Source organism: Stegodyphus dumicola, chromosome 7, assembly GCF_044657685.1.
Source record: "Stegodyphus dumicola isolate Sdum_Otavi_A_Nest chromosome 7, ASM4465768v1".
Lineage (NCBI taxonomy): Eukaryota > Metazoa > Arthropoda > Arachnida > Araneae > Eresidae > Stegodyphus > Stegodyphus dumicola.
Window position 1 is genome coordinate 132136912 of NC_140774.1, and position 26210 is coordinate 132163121.

Here is a 26210-nt window from a genome sequence, read left to right on the forward strand (position 1 = left end):
CAAACTCAAAAACTCCTTAGATGTCTTCAGTTTTAAGTGGTTCTGGACTTTCTGAGTGATTTAAGTGGTTCTGGGTTCATAGGACGTCCATATTTTTTAGAATTATTTTTATTACTTGTTACTTGGGAACAAAGACCGATAAGCAGACAATTATCGAGTAATGTTGCTAAATGGCATGGTCGAAGTGACCTATGACGGCATATAAGTAGAAAGTACATGCACAGAATTATCGGATATAGCACACTACTGGATTTCGGATTATCAAACGTTTACTGATATTGATATAAATAGTATTTTGTATATTAATTAAAACCCTTTTACTACAAGGTATTAAATTAAAAGTAAATTGCATTACAACTGCCAACTCTCAAATTGTAAATCTAAGAGGTTCTCGCTCGAAAGCCAGGAAGTTTTCGTTCTGTCTGGGGACGCCATTTTAGGAGAACTTCTAATTGGCTTATAATTGACCTAAATTTATAATTCATGATTCAGGCTATTGAGCAATTTATAATATGATTATTTATCTACAGAAGAAGACTTCAGTTTGAACCTGCAGAAAATTGATTTCTTTATAAAGAATTTCTAATCATCTCCAAAATTAATAGCGGGCGACTTAAATGCCCATATCCGAATATGGGGATACCAACACAATAGTAGCAGAGGTGATCTATTAGAAGACTTTATTTCTGCTAACAGCGTATGTATATGTAATAATAACAACGCCTGTCCCCTTTCGAAACTTCTTCAGGCAGAGGATGGCCCGACATCTCACTATCTTTGCAACAGCATCTTTAATTAGAAAGTTTTCGAACAGGAATAGGAAGAATACTTATCTGTTGATAAACATAGTGTCTTTGAAATCATGCCCAGCGCTTTAGGGTGCCACATAGTACCAAAACAAATTTATTCTGCTCCTCAATACCTTCGTTTCTAATACATGAATATATCAAAAGGGCAAACAGAGTCGAAGAAATGTACACACAACACAAACTTTAACAACCTCATACGAAAGACCTGCAATGAAAACTTCAAAATCAAACATCCGAGTATCCAAACTCGTGCTAACTGGGTAGATAGCCAAACTATATGCCTCAAGAAACAGAACCAAAACATTCAGAAAAAAAGATAAAAAGCTCTCCTTCAGAAGAAGATGGAAAAAGAGATATTTAGATTACGCAAAGCGAAAATTTATTTATAAAAGGAAAATAATAAAAGCCAAGTTAAAGATTTGGAAAGAAGCAATACTAATCTGCAGCAACAATACTCATCCTTATGGAATTCTCCATAAAATATTAATAGCAAAAGTTTTACATCAAATCAAATCACATTAGCCAACAATAGCCCAAATTTTTCAAACATATCAGTTCACGCAACATTGTTCTCGTTAAAAGAAAGAATGGATTCTGTTTTTATAGAGGACTGTTCTGAAAACGACACATCAGAACAAGCTTCACTCACCAGAGATCAAAGCATTCCAAATTCCGAGGAAGACCACTGTTTTAAAGAAATACACAATACAGTCAAGATCCTTTGACGTAAAAAAGCATCAGGGTTAGCAGGATAAAAAATAAAATCATAAAACTAATTCAAAGGGCTCACCCTCACTATTTACATATTTGCTCAATGAATGTCTTTAATTAGTCTTTTTCCCCGTCTTTAAAGCATAAAAGATCATCATTATGTCCAAAAAGGGCCACGATCCAGCAGATTCCGTGTTCATGTAGACACATCAACCTCCTACTGGCAGTTTTTTTCTTCTGGTGGCAAAATACAAAGGCATTTCATTTCTTCTGGTGGCTTGCCATCTTTCAAGCTCTCAGACCGATAAGCCCCCCAATAAACATCTTTATTATTATTTAAAAATATCTCTTCAACTAATGAATTATCATCTAAAATAGCAAAGCGCCGTACAAGAGGATGTTCACAATGATCCTGTTTGAAAGCTCTGGATCTCTTAATTCTTGCCTTTAACTCTATCAGATCACATTAATGATCGAATCATGTATATTTTCTGTATCTGTGATACATTAATTTACAAAAATAATGCAATACTTCAGTGCTGATGCAAATGTGTGTAACATGTTAAAAAAATGAAAGGAAATGTATAACAAGATAATTTGCTTTAGGAATACGAAAACGTACTAAAAGATGCACAAAGGATTCGTCACTAATTAGTTCCTTAAAAAGATGTTTAATGTAATTAGATATACTAATGTAAATATATTGTTTGTATGAAGTAATATAGCCAATGTACATTGAATGTTTGTATGATGTATGTTCGAAGTAATGATGTTATATTAATCTGCTATAATCGAACTTTTGTTAGTCTATTAATCTCGTTGCAATAATTCTATACCGTGTTTTTGTAATTGTATATTCAAGACGTAAGTCTAGAATTAAAGTAAAATTTCCATGTTAATATCTTGTCAGGCTGGCATCCGATGCGAGTCAATCGAACGCCCAACGGGTACAGTAGTGCGGTGGAGCAATACCTGTAAAAGTTACTGACTATGTTCTGGTGTTCCGTCCACTTTTCCCTTTTCCTGATCGAATCATACAAAATCTTGACATTCGCAGATGTCGTCGCATTCATCATCTCTTGAAAAACAAGAAAATAGAGATAATACCAATCATACTCTCACAGTCTCACGTCAATTATATAACGCGCAAAAACTAACAATTTCGGACAAAAATACCAATTTCAATGACATTTCATAAGCCTGACCAAACCATACAAAGAAAACCAGCCTTCGAAATTAATGGAAGGAGAATCTATACTGTAAATAAATTGAAATTTTTTACAATTATAATAGATAGAAAACTCAGCTAAATAGAACAATTTTCTAAATACTATTATAAAAACTTCAAAAATAGCCATCTCCATGAAAACCAAGGAGGGGATATAATTAGGACTTAAATCCTATTGACCGGAAGCTTCTGTTCAATACTATGATAGAGAAAATTGTTAATTATAGAGCTTCTATCTGAACTATCCCTATGACAGATAGGAAGAAACAACAGTTCCCTGCCATTCAAAGACCATTTCTCCTCAACATAACAAAATTTACCCGTACCACTTCTAAAGCTGCACTGAGTGAACTCTCCTGAATTCTTCTATCAGAGCTAGAAGCGTTTAAAATCGAAATATTACATCTTAGGAATCAAATTTCCGTATACGGAATAACTTACGATCCGAACAACTTTTAACTCTCAAGGGATCAATCTGTATTTTCCACAAAGCCAAAAATCTAAAAATATCCAGGAAAAGACGCATGTGTCCAGAAAATTCAGTTTTCCAAGCGGAAATTTTAGCAGTTAAAAAAGACAATAGAAATTATAATTAATAATAAATACAGTCAGCTCAAAATTAAATCAGATTCTCTTTCTTCGTACATACAATAGCAAACTTAAAATATCCTTTTCCTCCAATAGCATAAGAAATCTTTCATTTCCTCTAAGAAAATAGCCGAATTTAAATTTCGCTTGGCTGGTGAAGACACATGCAGAGAATGAAAAACACGAAGATCCCGACTTTCTTGCTAAGGATGCAGCTACTTTTCCTGATTCCGAAGATATGAACTTAAAACGGCTTAAGTCGTATCTTAAAAAATGAAGCATACAAGAAAATAAATCTGTCAGAATGAATGGAACTCTATTCCCCAAGGCAGGAAAACACATGAACTAATCAACGTAATTAATGGGAAAAAATGTCTCAATAGACTCCGATTAAATCAATTGATATCTGGACATATCTATGTAAATAAAATGTACTCTAATAAACTTATGAATATATATATATATATATATATATATATATATTCAATATCCTTTATAACGAAGAAATATGTCCCCTCAGTTTCGTGTTAAACGATTTTCACTGTATAAGTGAATTAAACATAGGTTGAATCTTCAGGCATTCAGATAAAATAAATTTTAATAAGAAACATTTTTCTGAAAATCACAAAGATGGGGGAAGGGAATAAGGGCAAAAGTTCTATTAATTAAATACATTTATTTATTATTAGAAAATATTTTCCTCAGAAATGTTTTTTAGTGAAGGCTAAAAATTTAAAATCATGTTTTTTCAGAGATCTACATGGAAACCGGAAAATGTGATACAAAACCGGGAGTCTCTGGTAAACCAGAAGAGTTGACAGCTATGGTTACATGCATTAGAATTATATATTTACAACTTTACCATACTGTTACGGGCCATGAGATTCTAAGCTTTTTAAAGCTATTTTTAAACACTACACCTTACGTCTGTGAAGATTACCCACTTTACAATAGAAAGGTTTTCAATTATAAACCGGATATACAATTAAGTCTTGCCGAACGCATGGTTTACATGATTAATACATGGCGCGTATGGCAAAATCCCATTCCGCATAGTTAACTTTCTATGGAAAAAATGTGTTAGGTTATAATTCAGATTAAGAAAGAATGTCCAATTTAAATATACTCAAATATTGTTACAATTAAAAGGGGAAAGAGGAACACGTGTTAATTGAAAGGGTTTTTGTTACTGCTTAATTAAGTTTTTGATATACTTATTTTCTAAAAAACGATTGGTGATTTTGCTTGATATAATGACTGGCGCAACTCTAAGTTTTGAAGCAAAGAGTGCAGACCTTTCAATGCCTCTAATGAAATGTTTTCTTCTTTATTCAGCTGGATCTATCACGTGTGCATAATCAGATAGTTCCTCTGATTTTTTTTTACCATTCCTTTAATAAGATCATCCAGTTCTTCATTCATGATTTTTCGATAAATTCTTTGACTTCTTCAGTATTTGAAAATACTTCGCCACCAACTGAATTTTCAATTTGTACAATTTCTCTGGCGTCATTTTCGATCAATGCAAATCTTTTAAAATTGTTGGCAACTTCGGGCCGGAGATGATGCCATTAAGCATGCAGTGTTGATGAGGATCCGATGAACTGCGTATAAATGAAATTATAACGTTGGACAAATTAAACAGAAACAACTAAAATAACGCAAATAATACGAAATCGCGTTCCTCAAATTCGCGCTTGGTAAGGGTTTACTGTATTAATAGCTAGAAAGTGCAATAAAATTTCATTTTGGAAAGAATTATTTGAAAAATTTTGGAAAACTATTTACATTCTACAATTGTATAATGATGAGTTGAATTTAAGCTTGACTCGAACAATAAACCAACCTTGTTATATAATTCATAAACTGGATTTTAAAAATATTTATGCTTCCTTTTAATTGCAGAAGGATAATAATTATACAATTCCTGAGTGGGCATTGTTATATTGGGATAAATTCATTGAATTTGCCGACATCAGTTACTTCCTGCATTTTCAATCTAGACTACAGCAAAGACTGAGAGCAGGTAAGGTTAAATTTTTGCACATGATACTCACTCATATCGTTTAAATGGGCAATATAAAGCCATCTGTCATATAAATTAGGAATTATAATTACTGTGATACATTATTTTTGAATATGAAACAAAGTTTATAAAAAGCATTGGAAAGGAATATTTTTAAAAGCTATCTCTCGTGCTGATACGCAACATTTCTTGTGAAAATAAGAGATCATTCTATGATTACAATTTATTAAGTAACTACTTTATGAGAAAATATGTTTAACAGAGATGTTAATTTATGTCCTCAGAAATATTAGTTACTTTCTGAAGTAGTCATTTTGGGGAGGTAAATAGTTTCTAAAGAAAAAGTAAAAATGATATGAAAGAAAGACGTTTTAATATACAGATGCCCAACACTTTACTAACTTTTACATACACAAACAAACTTGTTTTCAAAGAGTGAAATTTGTTTGGAAACGAAAAGATCTCGGAGCCTCACTTTTATGAATAACCAAATTCTGAGAGATTTGCTAAAGCAAAATCTGTAGTGCGTGATATCATACAGTGCTTCCATACACTGTTTACGTCGAAAGAAAGAGAAAAACCTCTTCAGTTAATTTTAGATACATATTTCTTAAGAATGAGACATTAGAAATCGGGGTTGTTGACCTGTATAACATGCTAGATCATTCCACCTCTCATATAGCCTAATGTCAAGTAGAGAGGACATTAGAAATGTCCCATTTACTTGTCGATGAGTCTTCAGAGGGGGATACAGACCTTGATTCACTCCAGTCTATGTAAACATCTATTAGTCCAGTCTTCATTCCAGCAGCATAGGGGCCCACCAGCGGCCGAGCGGTAAAGTCGCTGAACACTGGTAGTTCGGTCCGAGGTTTGAATCCCGCGAACGGGTTGGCTACATGGGTGTTTTCGTGGTTTTCCCGATGTGTAACGAGCCAGCTTCCCTTAGAAAGACCTCCACGAAGGCATCCCTCCCCTTAGGCAGATAGCCCTCGAGGCTTTGCCGTAATTAAATAACCTAACCTAACCTCCATCAGCATATGTTCGTACTGTATAGTAAAATAAAACTGTATTAATGTATAAATTTTTATTTATTTAAAAATCTGAAATGTAATAATTGTTTGTTTTAGTATTTTAACTGTGTATTTGATAGTATTTATAGTTATTATATCCCGAAATATCGTTAGGAAATATGCGCAGGGAACCGTGTAATATTTTACGAACTAATTCATGTTAGAAATGGTCGTTCGAAGCGTAAAATGTTCGTAATATGGGGGTTGTCAATATGCAAAGTTTTGCGCGTTATAGTTACAGCTGTTATACATATTAAAACGTTTGTATCACTTTGTTAAACAAATAAAAAAGGACTGCAAACAAATACTTAGGATATCGGAATAGTTGGTATTGATTCAAAACGAAATTTACAACTTTTTCTTCTTCCAGTACGAAACTTCAAAACATCATACCCAGGATTCACTACAAATGTGCCAAATTGTCAATAAATTGTCAATAATATTAAATTTTTAATTAAACATAGGACCAGCTCTATTTCTTATATTTTGGAGGAAAAGGAAGCAGGTAAAAATTTTAATCTATATATGCTTTTAGCACTCATTGTTACAAGAAGAAAATATTTTCGCAAGCTAAAGAATTTTTTTACCATACACTTTAAATTGAGTTTTCAATTTCATTTCATTTTTGTAAGCATGCAATAATATTATTTGCGTAGTAAATTGCCTTTTAATTAAAACGTCTCTCATAACATATCAAAAGTTGTATGCTTTTGGCATAAAATCGGACCTTTGAGAAAATTCCGCCAAATAATTTGAAGGATTTCATGAGACAGTAAAGACTTTCTTCTTGGTCTTTATCATGATGAACATACGTTCGCTTGTCTTAAAACTGAAAGCACTATTGTGTAGAGCACTTTCTCTTATGCTGTATTTTTTTATAATTTATTGTGCAATATGCAGTGCATTAGGTTATTTGAATATATCTGATTATGGGTTAGGTTATTTGAATAAGACGGCTATCTGCCTAAGAAAAAGGAATGTCTTCATGGAGGATGTTTCGAAGAAAATTGGTTTCTATTCACGTTGTATATGTGGAAAACAACGAAAACGAAACATGCAGCCATCCCGTTCGTCTGGGATGGAACCCAAACCAGGTCTAGTTGGACTAATCTGCGATGAATTGGAGTTGCTGGCCTTCCCCTGAGTTATTGACAGAAACATTGTGTAAGAAAACATCATCCAACACGGAAAGGTCGTAGAAAATAAGGTCATGGAAAAATTTCTTAGTTTCGAAAAATCGTTGTATAAAATGTCTAGGTAAGAAATAATGCATCATCAAAACATCGCAGAAATTAGAATTTTATGCGTCGAAGACATTCCGAATTCTTTGAACATATTTTTACGAAAGCAGTTTTATTCTGAACACAACGAACCCTTTCTGAGATGACCATTTCAGGTTCCGAAGATTTTGTTCCCCTGTGAAAGCGTTCATCTTGGAGAAAATATGTTTAACAGAGATATTATTTTTAACAGAGATATTAATTTATGTCAGAAATATTAGTTACTTTCTGAAGTAGTCATTTTGGGGAGGTGGTCGTAATTAGACAGATCACTGCATTTTTATTGATAGACGAAATGTAAAATACGCTGAAATGCTTTTTACGCTGTGAATGTTAGACATTAATTTGATGTGTAGTTCGAGATTACTCATTAGTATCTTTTGATCTCCCTGTTCGTGTCGTACATAAGTAACGCGCGATTTTCATATTTTTAAGATATTCGGTGAAAATTAATTATATGAAAATCAGGAAAGAATTTATTGTCCTATAAATCATTCAAAAACTAGAGCTGATTTTCTGAGAAAATTTGTGGTTTGTCTTAGACACAAAAAATTCACATTTTTGAGAAATGTTTGTCCCTCTATATTGTGTAGGTGATTAATTTTCTACCACAAAGTTACCTCCGACAATGTTTTCTAACTGCAAAATTTTATACCTCCGTTTATGTTCTACGGCCCTGTTTTATATCGTGATATTTTAGATCTGTCAAATTTGCTTTTTATCTTACCACGACGTTTCTTTTTGTTTTACTTTCTCCACGAAGTTTTTGCTCGCGATGGTTTCGCCAGACTTTCACTAGATCAGTGGTCTCAAAGCCAAATGAGGGCTGAGTGTACGGTCTGAAAGCAGCTGATGGGCCAAAATGCTTTTTTAACAAAATTAAAAAATATTAACAACAAAATAAAAATAAATTAGTACATAAAATAAAATAAAGTTTAAATTTCGCTCGCTAAATATTAATCTAAACAAACATAAAAAATAACGATAAAAACATAGAGGAAAAAATTCAAACTTATATTTATTTTCTATCTAAATTCCTCGCAAGTTGATATTTGCAAGAAATTTATGTTGGTTATGCTTTGCAATTCAAACTCATTAGCGTCTAAATACTAAAATTTAAACCGACAATTATTTCAGGTAATTCCAATATGTTGAATTAACCTCAAAATAACTTACTACCTTTTACGTTTCCCGATACAGTATTTCATTTGGTTTGTTAGCTTATCAACGTGTGAGATTCTCATCATCATTCTAGTCACGTTGACTGACGTACAAGCATGCAGTGACCCAAAGCTCTCAACCAATTCATTCTAGCTTTGTCAGTGCTCAGCTCATCCGTATTTTTATGTCTCCAAAACTATAAGAACTGTATTTTCAAAAAATACGTAATGAAAATAGATTCGCAGGCAGCATAAAACTGCATATCTGTGCATGGATGCTACACAAGTAAGAATAGTTAGAATGTAAAACAGCTAGGGAAAATCTTATACTGTAGTATGTATAATAAAAGGTTCTGCTTGATTTTGGTTTCGTGTAGAAACTGTCGTCTAAGAGAAGTTAATTATAGATGATAGAAATTATCGATTTGCAAAATAGATTTATCTTCTTCAGTGTTCTTCAAGACGAAAGACGACTATTAAAGTAAAATACTGACGGTTTTTTAATACTGTTACTTTAATAAATTAGGATTTAATTGCAAAGTAGATAATAATGTTGTAGAGACATTAGGATTTTTGATGCTGAGAGACGTGAAAAATTAGCAGTGCCCTCTCTGGGACTCGAACCTCCTACCGGTCGAATACGCGTCGAGTGCGTTGATCATTACACCACGAAAGCATGCTATGAAGGCGGGAGAAATGCCTTATAATGTAGAAAAAGAACATTTTAAATCCTTCACTTTTAATTTCCTAATACTAAGCGAATTATATTAAAATACAAAGAACAGGACTTAGTAAATAAGAAAAAACATAAAAAAGCCCTTATATTATAGATTTTAAATTTAGTTAAAACGCAAGAGAAAAAACTCATCAAAATAGTCATTATTTAAGTTCATTCAAATTGTCTAAGCTACGACTTCAATGATGTGCTTAATTCCCTTGGCAGCATCATTACCAGCATCTGAAATTTTAATGTTTTTAGTTTTATTGGGATCATGCAAAAGAGGAAAAATAGACTGAAATTAACGAGTAGATTTTACTTCGTACTTGACTCTGTGATGATTGGAATATTCAGACAAATAAAATGTGTAGGCAGATAATACTCGTATATAAAAGCAACATTCTTGTAACAGTTATTCATTCGGTAAACAAATTCCAAACGGTTTAAAAAGACAAGGGATGAGGAGAATATCAGACAATTGTTCGCTGTACAATTTTGATATAGGCAGTATGACAGTATTGCTGACCGAGATTGCCCAAACATTCGTCAAGTGTATGGGAAGAAAGCGTTTTATCACAGCATGTATCACAGATTATTTTCGGGATGGAGACATAAGCTCTGAAAATCAACCATGCCCTGGATATACATCACAAGCTAGGTTCATCATCACAAGGTTCATCATAACCCTGGATCTGTGTGTTCCACATCAGTTCTTTGAAAAGAAACCACAATTTCCTTGCTTTCTCGTTTCAGAAAAGAGCCGTTTTTTGACGTCCGTGACAAACGCATAGTCTACAGTAGTAAAATTTGTCGATTCGTGTAACCCTTATAACTACAATGTTTTTCTGGAAGTCCCCATCCCACCCTTAAAGGAATATATTTTAACATAATATTTAAAGTAGGTCAATAAGTTATAGGTTACTTTATATACAGCTAAGTAAAAAAAGTGCTGTATTTTTTTTATTTAATATCAAATGAAAGTAATTTATTCATTAATAGCATTAACTCATGCTCCAGGTGTCTGCAACCTTTGCATTATATTTAGTGATAGGGGTGTGCTTATTTATTACAGAAACTGTTCAACTACTGAAGTTATCTGTAGTCGCACTTCATATTCTGGATTTAATTTGTTCCTATATTTTGCTGCCACATGCGTTCAGAAATATTTTTCAATTAACTTGCTCCAAATAGCATTAAAATATCTATAGCTGTGTGAAGAACTTCTACGTATTCTGTATGAATGTAAAACCAAACTTTTAAGAGCTGCTTTTGCTTAAGGGGACTCCGTACCTTTTCAATGTTTTTTTTATTTATTTATTTATTTATTTAAGACCTTTCACCTACTTTTTATGAATAATATTAAGTGGTTTTATGAGGCAAAATAGTTTTAAGCTGAAAAAAAATTTTTTGCTATTGATTTTTGTTTAATTTGAATTTTTTTAAAAAATTGAACAATTAAAATTCTTTGTTCTTCCACAATTTTCAATAATTTGCTTCAAATTTTTTATTGCATTTATAATGATGTTTTTAATAACTTAACGGATCGATTTTGCACTTAATGAATTAGTTTCTGAGAAAAAAATAAAAAGCACATTTTTATATAAAAACTTTAAAAAAATATGATTTCAGTGACGTTTTTACTTCCAATAATTTTTCTTTTCACTATTTTGCAAATTCCATCCTTGATTCTATTTAGTATATAATTTTAAATAAGCAGTAAAATTCTTAAATAATTTGGTCCATATCAGAACAAGTTTTAGGACTTTAAGTAAAAGGATATTGAAAAATTGCCAAACGGAGAAATCACAGTTTAAAGAATGTAAACTGTGTGGACGGTCATTAAATCATTTCAAATTTCTTAAAAATTTTATTACTGAATTTTAATATATATGTATATAATAAAATTTAGTACTGCTCAATTAATTAATATGAACATAAATTACAAGTTTTTGTTTAAAATTTTGCTAGAAATATTGCAAAAATACCATAAAATGCAAGTAGAATTTTCCTTTACCTGTTTTTGTTTTTTAAAACACGCTCAAAACAATTTTCATGCATGAATTAATTATAATATATTTTATAAAATGCTTATAATCATTATTAATAACATTAACTTGTCGTTTTATTCATTTTTTAAGTAAAATTTGAAATTTTAACGAAAATAAAACATTTTATTTAAAACCACTGAGCAGCTTATGTGATTTCGTCTCTTATTTTAGCCATTTATTCTCGTATATAAATTGCATTTTAAATTAATTTCTGTGTATAAATTGCATTTTTAATTAATTAAAGAGTTTAATGTTTGTTCCAGCATTATTTCAATAATGCTACGGCCAGAAATTTGAACACTTTCATTACACCTCCTCTTTCTGTTCGTATCTAATCACAGATAATTTCAACTTTTGAATAAGCATAGCAAAGTTGACTAATAATACACATAAAATTATTTGCTGAGCTCAGTATAAATATATAAACTTGCCAGTTTAAAGGTGAAAAAAAAAGATTTTTTCCAACTTTAATTTGTATTTAAACAATTTAGTATATACACATAAAGTTTTTTGATATCTGGAGTCATATTTAATTACACTCCTTTTCATTTACACTGATTTTTAGTAAGTTACTGAAAAAATTGAGAAGTAAAAAATGAATAAACACTGAGGGGTTGTGCCAATTAAAGAAGAGTCAAAATTGTAAAAACCTTTTTTATAGAATTTATTATCGTCAGATCATGTCAAAATTTCTCTTCAGTGTAGTAACGGTATTAAGGTACTTTTTCAGCAAAAAATTGAAAAATCGGTAATTTCATTGATTTTGGGGTACCGAGTCCCCTTAAATTTAGTATCGAATTTGTTGATAAATTGTTCACTGGCACACCTTTTGACTTATCGTAATACTCGAATGGATTTCTTTTATCCAGTCATAGTTAGGTTTTTCTTCTAGGAAATAGTCTCTTTTAATTTTCTTCAATTGAAAAAGATGCTGCATTGTATAAATTTTAACACTGTTGTCCAAATTCAGTTCATTTTCTATTAGAAAACTATTTAGTTTTGCAAAGCATTGCACGTCATTATCTTAGACGTATGATGACCACATATTAATTTTTAAAAACTAATTTGTAACTAAATGTATCTTTATATTTTTTACTTAATTATCATTAGTCAACTAACGCGACAGTTTTACAGTTTTCTTTCCGAATTTTTATTTTGACTTATGAAACCCTGAGATTTGACTTGCGGAACCTGGAGGTTTTGCGAAACACAGTTTGAAGACCACTTTTTTTGCTGACCCCAATATCAAATGTTACCAGTGCCAGTGTCGTATAGCAACTTGCTTCTCTCACATCAAGAAAAGGACAGCATTCCGAAAAGGCTTTGTTAAGGGTATAACAAGAAAGGAATAATTCACAGAGAATAGCTCCCACGTAAACAAACCGTTAGTGTTGACCTGTTATGCCAACAGTTGGACATACTGTGTTGCCAGTTGTTATGACAACAAAAATTAATATGTAAACGGCCACTGATATCTAAAGGGAATTTGCCATTCGCCAAGGTATTATCTTTCAGTATGAAAATTCCAGACATCATCATGCTGCTTTAGTCACTCGGAAAAAGGCTACTCGACTTTGACTAGCAAGTTTTATTTAGTACCCCAGACTTTACTTTACTTTTTTCCTATTCCTTCGAACTGCCATCTTTTTTAAACGTTACAGAATTCCTTAGCCTTTCAGACTTTGGATGATGCGCAAGATGTGAAAACAGCATTATAAGATATTTTTTAATTCTAAACCAAAGGATTTTTATCGATGAGGGATTAATCTATAACAAGGCAGATAGCAAACGTCATACTAAATACTCGGAATTATGTGAATATACATATGCAAGTTACTTACATATGCAAGTTACATTTTCTTTTATACACTCTTCTTTTCATCTAAACTTTAGGACGAACATTCACATCAACCTAATACAAACATTTTATTCTGACATTAATCAAGATTTAATGTTTCCTTTCCACTTACTAAGAACGCAAAAAACAGAATTGGTGCTTTCTGAACACTTATTTATTGTATGCTGTCAATTATATAAGCAGAAAATGAAAACAAAATGGTTGAATTCAGTTTAAAAAGAGACTGGAAAAAAAAACTCTTTTATCACAAACACCGAATCAAGATTATATAATTGTAAGGCTTATAAATGGGAACCATTGATTTTTTTAAAAGCGTAAATTAGTTTTGCTCTATAAGATATTAGTTAAAAGAATCCAAAAATAAACAAATAATAAAAGAAAAGGGTTTAAGTGATGATCATCTCAAAATAATATTAAAATTACTTAATATCAATATTAATGTTTTCTTTGAAATACCGTATACTTTTAACGATGGAGGTAATCGCTAGGAAGAGAGGTTAGAGAGATAATCGTCACGAAAATTTTTGGGAATATACTAAACCTGTTTTTTATTCTATATTTCTTTTAAGAATATAATCCAAAATATCATTGTATTTACGTAAATTTATGATATCCATTAACGATTGAGCTTTAAAATCCAAAATCTTAGTTTTAAAATTTTTCTTCTAATAATCCTATATTCTAGATATTTTTAGCATTACATTTCCAGCTCATCCAGCTTTCTGTTTTAGGCCCGATTTTAAATTTATTTCTAAAGCGCATGAAGGAGAAAATGGAAGGAAAACACGGATCCAAAAAGGTGTATGTATATTCTGGAGTAAGTATCTTTATTCAGCGCTATTTAAATATGTTTAATAGAATAAAATCTTATTTTAAAATCGTTTCTGAAAATCTATCATGCATTTCTAAAGTACAGATTTTTGTTTTAATGGAGCCTTCCTTGAATTCCAAACTTCTTTGACATGAGAATCATCTCTCAGATTTTGGAGTTATTAAGTCCTGTCGTGTTACTCAATGGTTCGTTTCACAGCACAACACAATTTTTAAGAATATTCCTCTTCATCATCTGGCGAACTATACCAGTCAGAACTATACCAGTTATTTAGATATGTAGAGAGAAAAAAAAAGAATTCACTTCAAAGAGAAATAGTATAAATGTGATGATTAGAATATAAGAAATTTTCGCATTTTCCTCTCGCAGATCCTCTTATAGTGTAAAACGTAACAAGTCCAGCTAATAATTAGTAGAGACGGGTTTGAATTCAGGTAAGGGCATAATAGATTTCTCTTATTTCCTGAATCCGAAGAGCCTGATAAACTCTATAGTCAGGCCCAAATTAAAACATTATGGACGACTGAATCTCGTGCCTCTCTCCAGTAGTAAGTAGAAAGAATATAAAGAATTATCTCATTTCTCTAAGTGGGCTTTTATGTATAAATGCTAACACATCCAGCTATAAACTGAAAGTAATGATTCGAAATCATTTATCAAGTTTCCTGAAAACCTACCGTCTTTTCAAGATATAAAATATGATTTCAACTTAACTTAATATGAATGACTGAATTCAACATTACGTTATTATTGGGAAAACTAAATTTCATACTTCAGTATACCCAATTAAAGAAACGGCACACAATATTACTGCTAGTTAATAATTTATTTCGAAAAGATTTTTAAACCAACATTTATTTTCCTTTTTATATTAATTAGTCGTTAGTTATGATAATAAAAGAAATATTATGAAGAAATGGGATTTCAGTGTAATATGTAAATTGAAAAACTCGGATGTAAATCTCTCTTCAAGAGATAACTTCTGCGTTCATTAATGCATATAATATTTAAATGAAAAGTTTCGTTACTGAAAAACTGTTCTTAGTGTTGTTGTTTCTATCCTCCTGCTCTGAACTTACAGCCAAATCAGATACGCGAATTTTATCGTGGGCAAGAGGTCATAGGCGCCTTATGCAGGACAATATGATATGATTTTGAAAAATTCCGTCTTAATTTTGATCGAGAAGTCCTAAACAATTTATCGTTAAGTATCGAGAAGTATCTCTTATCGTCTTCTCCTAGCACCAACTTGAAAGGACTTTCAGTTCGACAGTGTTTTATATGCTACATGCTGCAGAGATGCTAACCATGTATAAACATTCTTATCATACTTGGAATTCAAGGCTGAATCCAAGGCTGTGATAGCCTGCTTCCTACCATCAAACCACCACGCTAACAAGAGTTTGCCTGAAAATTGTTATACTATTAAAAATCAAAATATCGAAGATTCTAATAAATTTTGAATATAGTAGCAATATATGTAATAGAACATTTCAAATAATAGTTTGATATTCTAATAACAAATACTATCAGTACTCAACCACCAGTATTGATTCTACTTCAAGAGAGGAATTCTAAAATAAGAAACTTACGATTATGAATGACATATGATGAATTTAATGAATTTCCCGTTTTTATAAGTTACATTCTACATGCTCATATTTTTAAGCTACTGGGAGAACACTTTGCATCGCATATTTTGTCAACTTTATTCACTGAATATTATTTTAGTAATTTAAAAATGATAATTATAATTTTAATATAATTTAATGTTTTTAATTGTCCCTTGTCCCTTTTTTGCATAAGAGGTGATATTAGTCTCGAAACATTTTTGTCTGTACCACTTTTGTGCTTAAGTCACTTTTCAAATGGTTGCCACCAATGGAGAAATAACGGCACTTAGAGCTACAGAATTTTTAATACACATAATTCTTAACTCGGAATGGGCATCTTGAAGCCATAGTTTTGAATTTCGAATTTGGTTTTGATTTATTTCAAATTTTGCACAAGTTTAACGAATTTTTATTTAATAAACTCAGAGATTTGAAAGAGAGAAATGGCAACACAGCTGGAACTAAAACAGTTTTGTCTCCAGCTCGCCAAACTGTTTCTATTTGGTTAAATGTGTATCTTTCAGTCTTAATCCCAAAATTTGGCTGTTTGAAAACAATGTGTTGCTACCTTCTCTCCTCTAGAGCACTTATTACCTCCGCTCTCCAGCGTGTTGTCATTCAGTAGACCCTAAGATATGTAATTTTCAAATTTAATCTTTCTGTTTCTGAGTAGCAAACCAAGTAATGGAAACACTATAAACACAGTTCTTTAAATTTTTTTTTTTTTTTTTTGCTTTTTAATCTAGTTGATTTAAATAAAAATGCATTTAATTCACAAGATGCCTAATTAGAAATATTAAATATTTTTATAAAGGCTGGCTTTATGAAATAATTATACACTTTTTCCTTTCTTACGAGAAATCTTTTAGGCGGCTGACAGCTTGAGCGGCTAGGCAAGTTTTCAAAGAAATAATATAGCGAATTTGAAGGAATGTATGGCAATTCCAAACGCTCAGTCGGGAATTCTAAAGATATTCTGATTTTAAATATTTGATGATTTTGCTTTTGAAATTTATGTGGCTTCAGTGGAAAGAAACCAATGCTTAGTAATATAGCTAAAAAGAGACCTCCCCCAAAAATGTGTTAGCGTAAGTGAGTCTAAGAACAGACTGGTACCTGCGATATGCTTTAGCGGGAGTTTAAAGAACCTTAACAAATCTTCTAGGGCGACGTTAAAATTTGAATTCATTCAGGTTTACCGATATTTATACCGTAGCGAGTTTTTAAGTCGTTAGAGATTTGGAGACTGAACTAGTTGCTCATTATAAAGCTTTCTAAACTGCGCCATTTCAAACTTCATAGTTATCATATGATTCTTACACATTACTTTGATTCAGATAACTTATATAATCCCTCAACCAATTCTAATTTTAGACATTTATTTATTTTTGAATCGAAATCAAAAATAACATACTTTGAACTAAGATTTCGTTGCGAATACTTGCACTTGTTTTCTTTTTGTGTTAATAGCTATATTTGTTAATGCTTGCTACTTGAAACATTTTTGAAGCGCTTTTTATGTAAAATAGGTTATTGTTATCTATCTATCGCCTTTAATTTTTCTCTGATTTCGAAGATAAATTTCTATATAGCTCAATTCTAAGACAGAAATACCGGAAACGTTAGTAAAATCCATGACCACATGTTACAACGACTGTTCCATCACAACGGCTCTTAGACGAATGCCCACGACTGGATTAAGAGTATATCAAATCAGATTTCACTATTGCAATCATTCATTATGTTCATTAGATTCGCATCCTTTCTCTGCGTGATGTGAGAAATGAAAAATATATTTGTAACAATTCCTAATCATTTTATTAATAATACCAAATAATATTACATTATCAATAAAAAATTACTTTCGTTATTAGGTAAATAACTTATAAGAAGAAAGATATTTTTCCCGAAAATTATATATATTAAAACAAGCATTGAACTTACTGTGCATCCGAAGAGTTAGAAATTAATCATATATTCTAACAAATAGAAAAATGAAAAAAAAAAATGTCTCATTTGTAAAACATTGTGATGGGAAGAAACGGGAATTTTTAAACTAAAAGAAGGGAAGAAAAGACATTTTATTTACTTTATTATTTATTTTATATATGTATTAAACAGCTATCATGAAATCTACGTAGATAAATTAATTATCTATATAAATTTTGGTGTATAGTTACCAATGCCTGGACCAATGGTTCTCAATCTTTCTTGCCGCAGGCACCTGTCACCATTGCTAGAAAATCATTTCTCCCCCTCCTTTCTAAAACTTGAAAAATACACATATATACGTATATATTTATTTAGAGTTAGATTATTTTCTAACGTGTTTTATAAATTAAATAAAAATGTACAGAAAATTTTGGTAAATACCAAAACTTGAATAAAAGTGTTTTTTTATATATATTCATAAACTAAAACTAAATACTTATCCGCCATATAAAAGTCTGATCGCATTGACCTAAAACTATGAAATTTCATCTAGGAAGAAATTCCCCCCTGGGATGAGAAACCCAGTTTAGACGCATTAGAAAGTCAGAAAGCTTACATCAAGCTAAGTTACACTTTTGGTATTTCCGAGAAAATTTTATGTGGGGCCAATAACACAAATTATTTCCTAAGGCTTGGAGTTCTGGTAACTACAATGGTGTCTGTCCTCCCATACCTTCATTTCTGGAGCCCTTTCACATGTTAGCTTCCAGACAAGCCTGAGCCCCAGTTTGTCAGCAATTATTACTTATGACGCTCATAGCTAATGGCTCGAAAGATCTCGTCTAGCAGGGTGTCAAAGCAAAAGTATGTATTAGATGCTTTGTATGAGAATTTGTTTCAGTTGAAGTTTGAAGTTTCGATGAACATAACAAGGTAATGCAACATTTTTTTCTGTATTTTTAAGGGTACAAATATTTAAAAAAGCTATTTTTTTTAAATTATAAAGTAGAGAGTTTAGGGGACCCAAAGCGACCGTAAACTTGCATCGCCTTACTGTAATCAGATTACTGCCAATCCCAACTTTTTAACTTTTTAAAAGCTCAGAAGAAAGTCAAATTTAAGTAACTAGGGCAAAATTATAGGTCACATTGTCTATTCTCGAAAGGCCATACAGCCACCGATTATCCTTTGTTAAAGCTACAGATGCTGTAAAACAGATGCTTGTGGTGATGTAGCGTAAGAATAACTGGAACGAAACCATTCAGAAAGAAAAGTGTTTAAACAAGAAATTGACGTATATAACTGGCTTTGCATGATAAGCTACAGATTTTTTTTTCATAAGGAAAAGAATCATTTACCCAGCTTTAAACAAAAGAAAATACCTGGTTTCTTTGCTAAGTGGCTTTGGCTAAATAAAAATTAGGATTCTTTAGTTTCCTGAGACGTAATACATTTTTCAAATTCGTAAGGATTTAAATGCTCGCACACTGTTTAGAATAAACATATTTCCTCTTATTTCCTTGTTAGGTTTTCTAAGTAATTTTTTTAATGCATCAGATGATTTGTGACCTATCTGAACACAAAGAATTTGAATTATGTAATATTCTAAAATAAAATAGGACACCAATAGATCATATTAATTATTCATATTAAAAAACAAAACTAATGTGGACACTACATGACTTCCTTGTACGGCCTATTAAATTATACACCTTTTTGCTGCACTTAATTTACACTAGTTTCCTCAAATTATTCTAACCATAATTAACCAATCAATCAAGGCAAGTTGAAAATAACATAAAATATTCAAGTTTTGAAATTAAATATCTCAGTCAATTTTTGCCGTAGGAGAATCAAACTTCTTATGATTTTATTTTTTAATAATGAGTATATACTTTTCCAAATGGAAGTATAGGAACCGGCAAGCACACTAAAAGTTAAATTTCATTACTTGTCCTTTTTTTTTTTTTTTTCATTTTATTTGAAATGGCGAAAACATGAATATTTTCGTCATTTAAAACACTTTTGTTCTTGGAAATATAGGATTAAGACCAGTGATTGTAAGAATAAAAGCCATGTAAAGATAATTAATCAGGGTAAGGGATGTATCTATCTATCTATATATATATACCCCTTACCCTATATATATATATATATATACCCTTACCCTATGTATATATATATATATATATATATATGCTTTTAGTGCTACCGATTGAAATAAAAAGGGAAGTGGAAAATCAGATGTTATAGCAGTCCCATGCACAAAATTTCAACGTTCTACAGTTAATCGTTCCCATTTTACAATCCATTTTGGAATAAAGAATCCTTTATTGTCTCCTTATGTCCAGATGTCGTGTAAAAAAATTGTCAAAATGGGTATTTCCTTTAAAATCTGATATCCGAATTTTTTTGCAATTAAATACACGAAAGTAAAAAGAAAGTACAAAACAGCTAAATGTTAAGAACTTAATAAGCAACAGAAATCGGAGTAACATGCGTGAATCTGCAGAAACCTCTCCCCACTTTGTGGTTAGAGTTCAATTTAAGGTACCCCTTGTATTATCGCAAAGTTGTTTCATTTATCGCCAAGCTGTTGTTTCATTTATCGCCAAGTTGTTGTTTTATTTATGGTAGCCTGAGTAGTTGAGTTTTATGGAAACCCTATTGTGACGTAATCGGGTGCATGACATGGTGTGTGTTGGTTTTGTTTCATTGTTTAGACAGTAGAATGCTGAATGTAGTAAGATTAATTTGAAGTTTCTGTACGATTTGGAACGAAATAAAAAAGGGAGGAAAGGGGCATTAATTGACTGGTGTGTAAATGAAGTTACTTGGTAGCCATTATAAGTGTCCTGTATGTAGGAATGAAATGCTTCTGGTCGAACGTAAAGACTGTTCAGATGGATTTCAATGGGTTTGTAGGAAGAAAGGTTCAAATGGTCACTATGTGAAGCGCAATTTATGTGGCGACGCCGATATACGGATTCGAGTTCAGATAATTTTAAGAAGTTTTTGGATGCTGTTAAGGAATTTTGTGTGCCACAGACTGAAGATGAAGAAATTTCTAAATAAGGCAAGTGGATATTTGCTTTGTGTATTGCTTAAATGTATAAGAGGTTTTTCCTTTTTTATATTATTTTATTGTTTGGTTTAAAATGTAATTTGTTGAGATTATGTATTTTTTGTTTGCCTCTACTGTAGAATTGGGTGCTCCTTTGACTTTTTAAGTGAAAATATATCGATGAACAAAGTGAAGGGCGTGCACAATGCAAGTTTGTGCAATTCTGGGATTTTTTTAAGTGAAAATAGGTGGATGTGTACATGAATAAAGTCAAGGGAGTGCGCAATGCCGCTTTTGTGCAATTCTGGTATGTCCTGTATGTAGGAATGAAATGCTTCTGGTCGAACGTAAAGACTGTTCAGATGGATTTCAATGGGTTTGTAGGAAGAAAGGTTCAAATGGTCACTATGTGAAGCGCAATTTATGTGGCGACGCCGATATACGGATTCGAGTTCAGATAATTTTAAGAAGTTTTTGGATGCTGTTAAGGAATTTTGTGTGCCACAGACTGAAGATGAAGAAATTTCTAAATAAGGCAAGTGGATATTTGCTTTGTGTATTGCTTAAATGTATAAGAGGTTTTTCCTTTTTTATATTATTTTATTGTTTGGTTTAAAATGTAATTTGTTGAGATTATGTATTTTTTGTTTGCCTCTACTGTAGAATTGGGTGCTCCTTTGACTTTTTAAGTGAAAATATATCGATGAACAAAGTGAAGGGCGTGCACAATGCAAGTTTGTGCAATTCTGGGATTTTTTTAAGTGAAAATAGGTGGATGTGTACATGAATAAAGTCAAGGGAGTGCGCAATGCCGCTTTTGTGCAATTCTGGGGATTTTTTTTAATGAAAATAGGTCGATGTGTACATGGATACCGAGTTTGTGTGATTATTTTTCTTGTTATATTGGCTTTGTGTAGCGGCAAGCCAAAATAACAAATCAAAGAATTGCACAAACTTGGTATCCATGTACCGCCAAAAATCGCCACGTTTTGCCTAGGGGTACCCTAAAATATACTTTTACCCACTTTTTTTAGGGTAATATAGTCTTGTCTTCAGCTGTGAAAGTGAAAATTATTCCCCTTACCCCTCCCCTCAAAAATCTCAAGTTGCTTTCTTTTCGTTCTCCTTTTGATCAACAGATGGTGCCTACTGCCACATTTTATTTTTTTTTTTAATTCTTGCGCTGTCACTGGCAAAATAGCTGAAAATGTTTTTGGAGCACTCCATTCAAAATGAAAAGTAGCGAAATTCTGATAGAACTTTTAACCAAAAATACTTACAATTAAACTAAAGCCCATTTTTTATTCCGTAGCTTTGGCATTTGAACTTAATTTTCATTTTTAACAAAATTAATTTGCATAAAAATTCTTGTGTAGTTCGCTATTTCATAAAGTTTATTACCTATATAGCTCTATCATCGAGAAGGAAATCTTATAAACTCAAAAGGTCTTCTCACAATTAATTTCCACCTGTATCTTATTTGGAAAGAACTTTTGAACATGATTTTAAATCAAAATAATATTTAGCGAGTTTATTTTGGGTGGGTTTTTCAATAGTATAAAAAATTCTGTGTAAAATCGTCTAACTCAAGTAAAATCCTTTCAGTTAAACCTTTTCATGCAAAATGTTAGCTCAGTGTCTAATACGGTATTAAAAAATTGCAGTTCAATTTAAAAATGTTGTCTTTGAGGCATGGAAAAACTTAATAGTGTTCAACCGAAAGTCCTCTGAAGAGGGTGAAGGAAGAGGTATTGAATACTCTCAGGTACGTCACCTGGGGGATTCTCTTTCAAAAACAGGGTGGAGTTGAGTAAATTCGTAGTCATCTGCAAAGTGTTCAAATCCTTCTATAGTGGCCATGGTAAAATTAACGGCGATGATCAGATGCTACTGTCAGATACGCCACATAAGTAACATCAGAGATACTGTAGGGATTAAAAAATCGCTCCGTAATCTGTAAAATTTGCTCTGAAAACACACTCTCAAAAATTATATGAGTTAAGCTGCCTTCACGGGAAGAGAGCGATGATTTAGAGAAATATTTAGGGTTCATTTATAAAACTGAAATGAATTAAATTTGAATTTCGAAATTTAGCATTTGGACAAATGAAAATCCGAAAGCAATGCGATTAAACTAATATTTTTTTTAATGTAAAAGGTAACTTTTAAAAATTTTCATTCGAAAACTTGATTTGGTTGGTTATATTTAGTAACATCTGCGTGCTATTCTTCAAGCTTTTATTATATTTTTTATAATGTATTTCAATAATATTATAAGCTTTTTATTCTTTTCCCCTTTTCCTACTTTATAAAACATTTTCTGCATGGAGCTTTCTTCCAACTGAGACATACAAAAGCTTAATTTTCGTAATTTCTTACTGAAAAGTGTTACATGATCAGTATTGTCACACATTCAACACCATTGCCTTCTGAATGTACCATTAAATGACAGGCAAGTACGCAAAGAGTAGGAGAAAATTTCTGGAATTTTCCCGAACTTAAAGGGCATCATGAGTCAAGTATAGCGAAGGAGAAACAAGAATCAAGATTTGTAATGCCAATCGAGAGGTGAACAATTGAATCGGAAATTATTTGCTTATAGATGAGTGGAGGGCAGGAAACGAGGATCTAGTAAGAGTCATTGACTAATATAGAAAGATTTTTATGGAAAAGAAAGCCTCAAATATAATTTACCAGCAGAAAAATGATTTTTGGATGAATTTCGCAGAAGGAAAATTGAATTTGTTGTTTGTAGACAAACAATGCTGGTCAAGAATATATTATTTCATACTTTTTTCTAACATAACATTACGTTCCTTGATAGGAAATTTTGGAGCTTGTTTTGTTTGTTCAGCTTATATAAAACTGTACTGACAAGGAATACTATAAATTACCGAAGAAATTGTATTAGAAAAAAAAAGTCTATAGCTATATTAAATACGCTATATTAAATAGCGTATTTTAATGACAAAAGAAAAATAGTAGAAATGAGAGGTTAGTCGTTAAGACAATTATTAATTAAAAAAAAACCACTATACAAAAAAATAAACCTTTTATTAATAAGAGAAAAGTTTGGACCCTTTTCAACACATATTCCCGTACAAAGGAATATTGTCCCTTGAGAAAAGTTAATTTTTTTCCTTGAATTTACAGTTTAAGCATTTGTCAGAAATCCTAGAAAGCAAGATTTAATCAAACAATTAACAAGAACTTCTCCCTGTTATTCTAAATATTTCCATAAAACTCTCTTTTAATGTGCTGAGAAATGCTTTGCCTAGATTCGAAATTTTTAGTTGTCGTAGTATTGTACCTAATTCATTTACTTTTACAAATGGTAGATACACATTCTTTTTTCTTTAAATATTTTTATGTATTAGCATGTATAGATATCCTATGACTAAAAAATGAACAAACTAACTGAAATATTGTCATTTTTGTACTTTCTTAATTCTCAGTAACTCTGTTCTGGCTTGCACAGGAACGAATCTGTTTTTTGACAAAAATCTTTAAAAAAATGTTTCCTATCATTTAAGCAGAATACATTTTTTAAATGGATTGTTTTCTTTCATTTCCATTGAGAAACCATGACGTTTGTAGAGTACTAAAAATATTTTCTGTCTTTTATTTAGAGAATCTTAAAATATGGATGTTAATCGAAATATTTTCTAGTGCAGGGGTTCTCAACCGGTGGTACGCAAAGAAGAAAAGTATTTTTAACTAATAATTAAAACCCCAACATTCTAAATTCAAGAATTAAAACCCCAACATCCTGATTGAGTTTTTTCTCTGACACTCGTAAATTAATGCAATCTGAGCTTTGTTCAAGAATGATGATGGTAGTAAAATTTTGTAGTGGAGGTTTTCAATTTTTTTAGATGGTACGCGTTAGTCAAAAGATTGAGAACTGCTGTTCTAATGAGCTAAAGTAGGAGGACATGGAATTTTACAAATGTATAGAAAAGTTCTTTTGTTATAGCTGCCAACTGTAACTTTCAACCTCCTTGGAAAATTCTGCAAAGCATAAATCTTATCTGGTCCCTCATACGAGAAAGTGGTTAGTTACTCCTGCTGCCGTACAAAGGGTCCGAGTACGAATCCCGGAGAAAGCATAGATGTAAACTGTCTATGCCCTCAATATAAAGCAACAGTGGCCCGCCTATTACGTGCCTCCATAATAAAGCGACCACCGCTTCAGGCCTCAGTAATAGCCAACGTTTTGACGGCTTAGCCTGCCATTCGGGAAAAAAATTATCTTTTTCCCTCAACTGCGCTTTTATAGCGAGCTGATCAGGATGTAATTAAAAGTTTAAAATTCCGATTTAAGTAATTTTTAATCTTGCACCTGATAGAAAATGTGCAAAAGTAATTAGAATCTAAAGAGAAATAGAATTTATCTTTTAAGTGACACGTGAGAATGTGTGATAAGTTTTACTATTCAGGACTGTTTTAAAGAAATAGGTTCTAAAATCTGCACTTAGAATAAATCTAACAGCGAGGATTATAGTCTGCCATTATCAAAATGAATACAAAAATGAATTTTTCTTTCTTACAAAGACTGCACTTGCCTAGATAGTACAGAGCTACCTTAGAGTCAATACGTAAAAGCCAATCAATCAACACTTGTCCAAGGATATTCAGCATCCCCTAGAGAAAATTGTCGATCTAAATAGCATTTGCATTTGCAGTCAATGCCTGCTCACGTTGGCATTCCAGGAAACGGAATCAGAGACAGGCTGGCAAAAGATTTCAACTATGGTAACAATAACCAAATTACTCTTGACGATGAAAATGCCATCGCACGGTATCGACTTAAGAGGAAATACCATCCAAAACGACTTCCATGTTTTCGCTAATGAATGAATGCTAATCGCGACATCACAAAAATTATAACTCGACTTAGAATCCAGCACTTTTGGTGTAGGAAGTTAGAAAGAGGTGACACAAGCTCCTACCTTTTCTCCAATAACTGTGACCAAATGACATTAAACCTGGCCATATTTTGGACTGTCCAGCAAGTATAAGATCCTTGATTTTTCTTGTAGAATATATCTTTTTGATTCTGTGTGGCTCTATTCTAAGAATATCACTGAGATAGTTGGATGCATCTTGTCTATTACATGTTCCTTTGTGATTAGTGTTAGATTCCCATGGATGCAACACCACCACTTGCCTAAATAAATATTGCTAACATAGTTGATGAAGTGGAAGCAATGGGTTCGCTAATGGATAAAGAATATTTTACAAAATGTCCGTAAAAATAACTCTTTTGA

General features: G+C 31.8%; 1 protein-coding gene across 7 annotated transcripts in view; it reads left to right on the top strand.

The window, feature by feature from the left end:
- The window catches only part of LOC118194253 (lysosomal acid phosphatase-like), a 170267-nt gene that overhangs the window by 120420 nt on the left and 23637 nt on the right, over window positions 1-26210 (top strand). For 6 of the 7 annotated variants that reach the window (XM_085820823.1, XM_085820821.1, XM_085820825.1 and 3 more), the window contains 2 exons: window positions 5242-5362; window positions 14231-14316. The exons of the other annotated variant lie outside the window; for it this stretch is intronic. In XM_085820823.1, the coding sequence (XP_085676949.1) occupies window positions 5242-5362; window positions 14231-14316 (207 nt within the window). The remainder of the gene's footprint in view (window positions 1-5241; window positions 5363-14230; window positions 14317-26210) is intronic. 7 annotated transcript variants of the gene reach the window in all.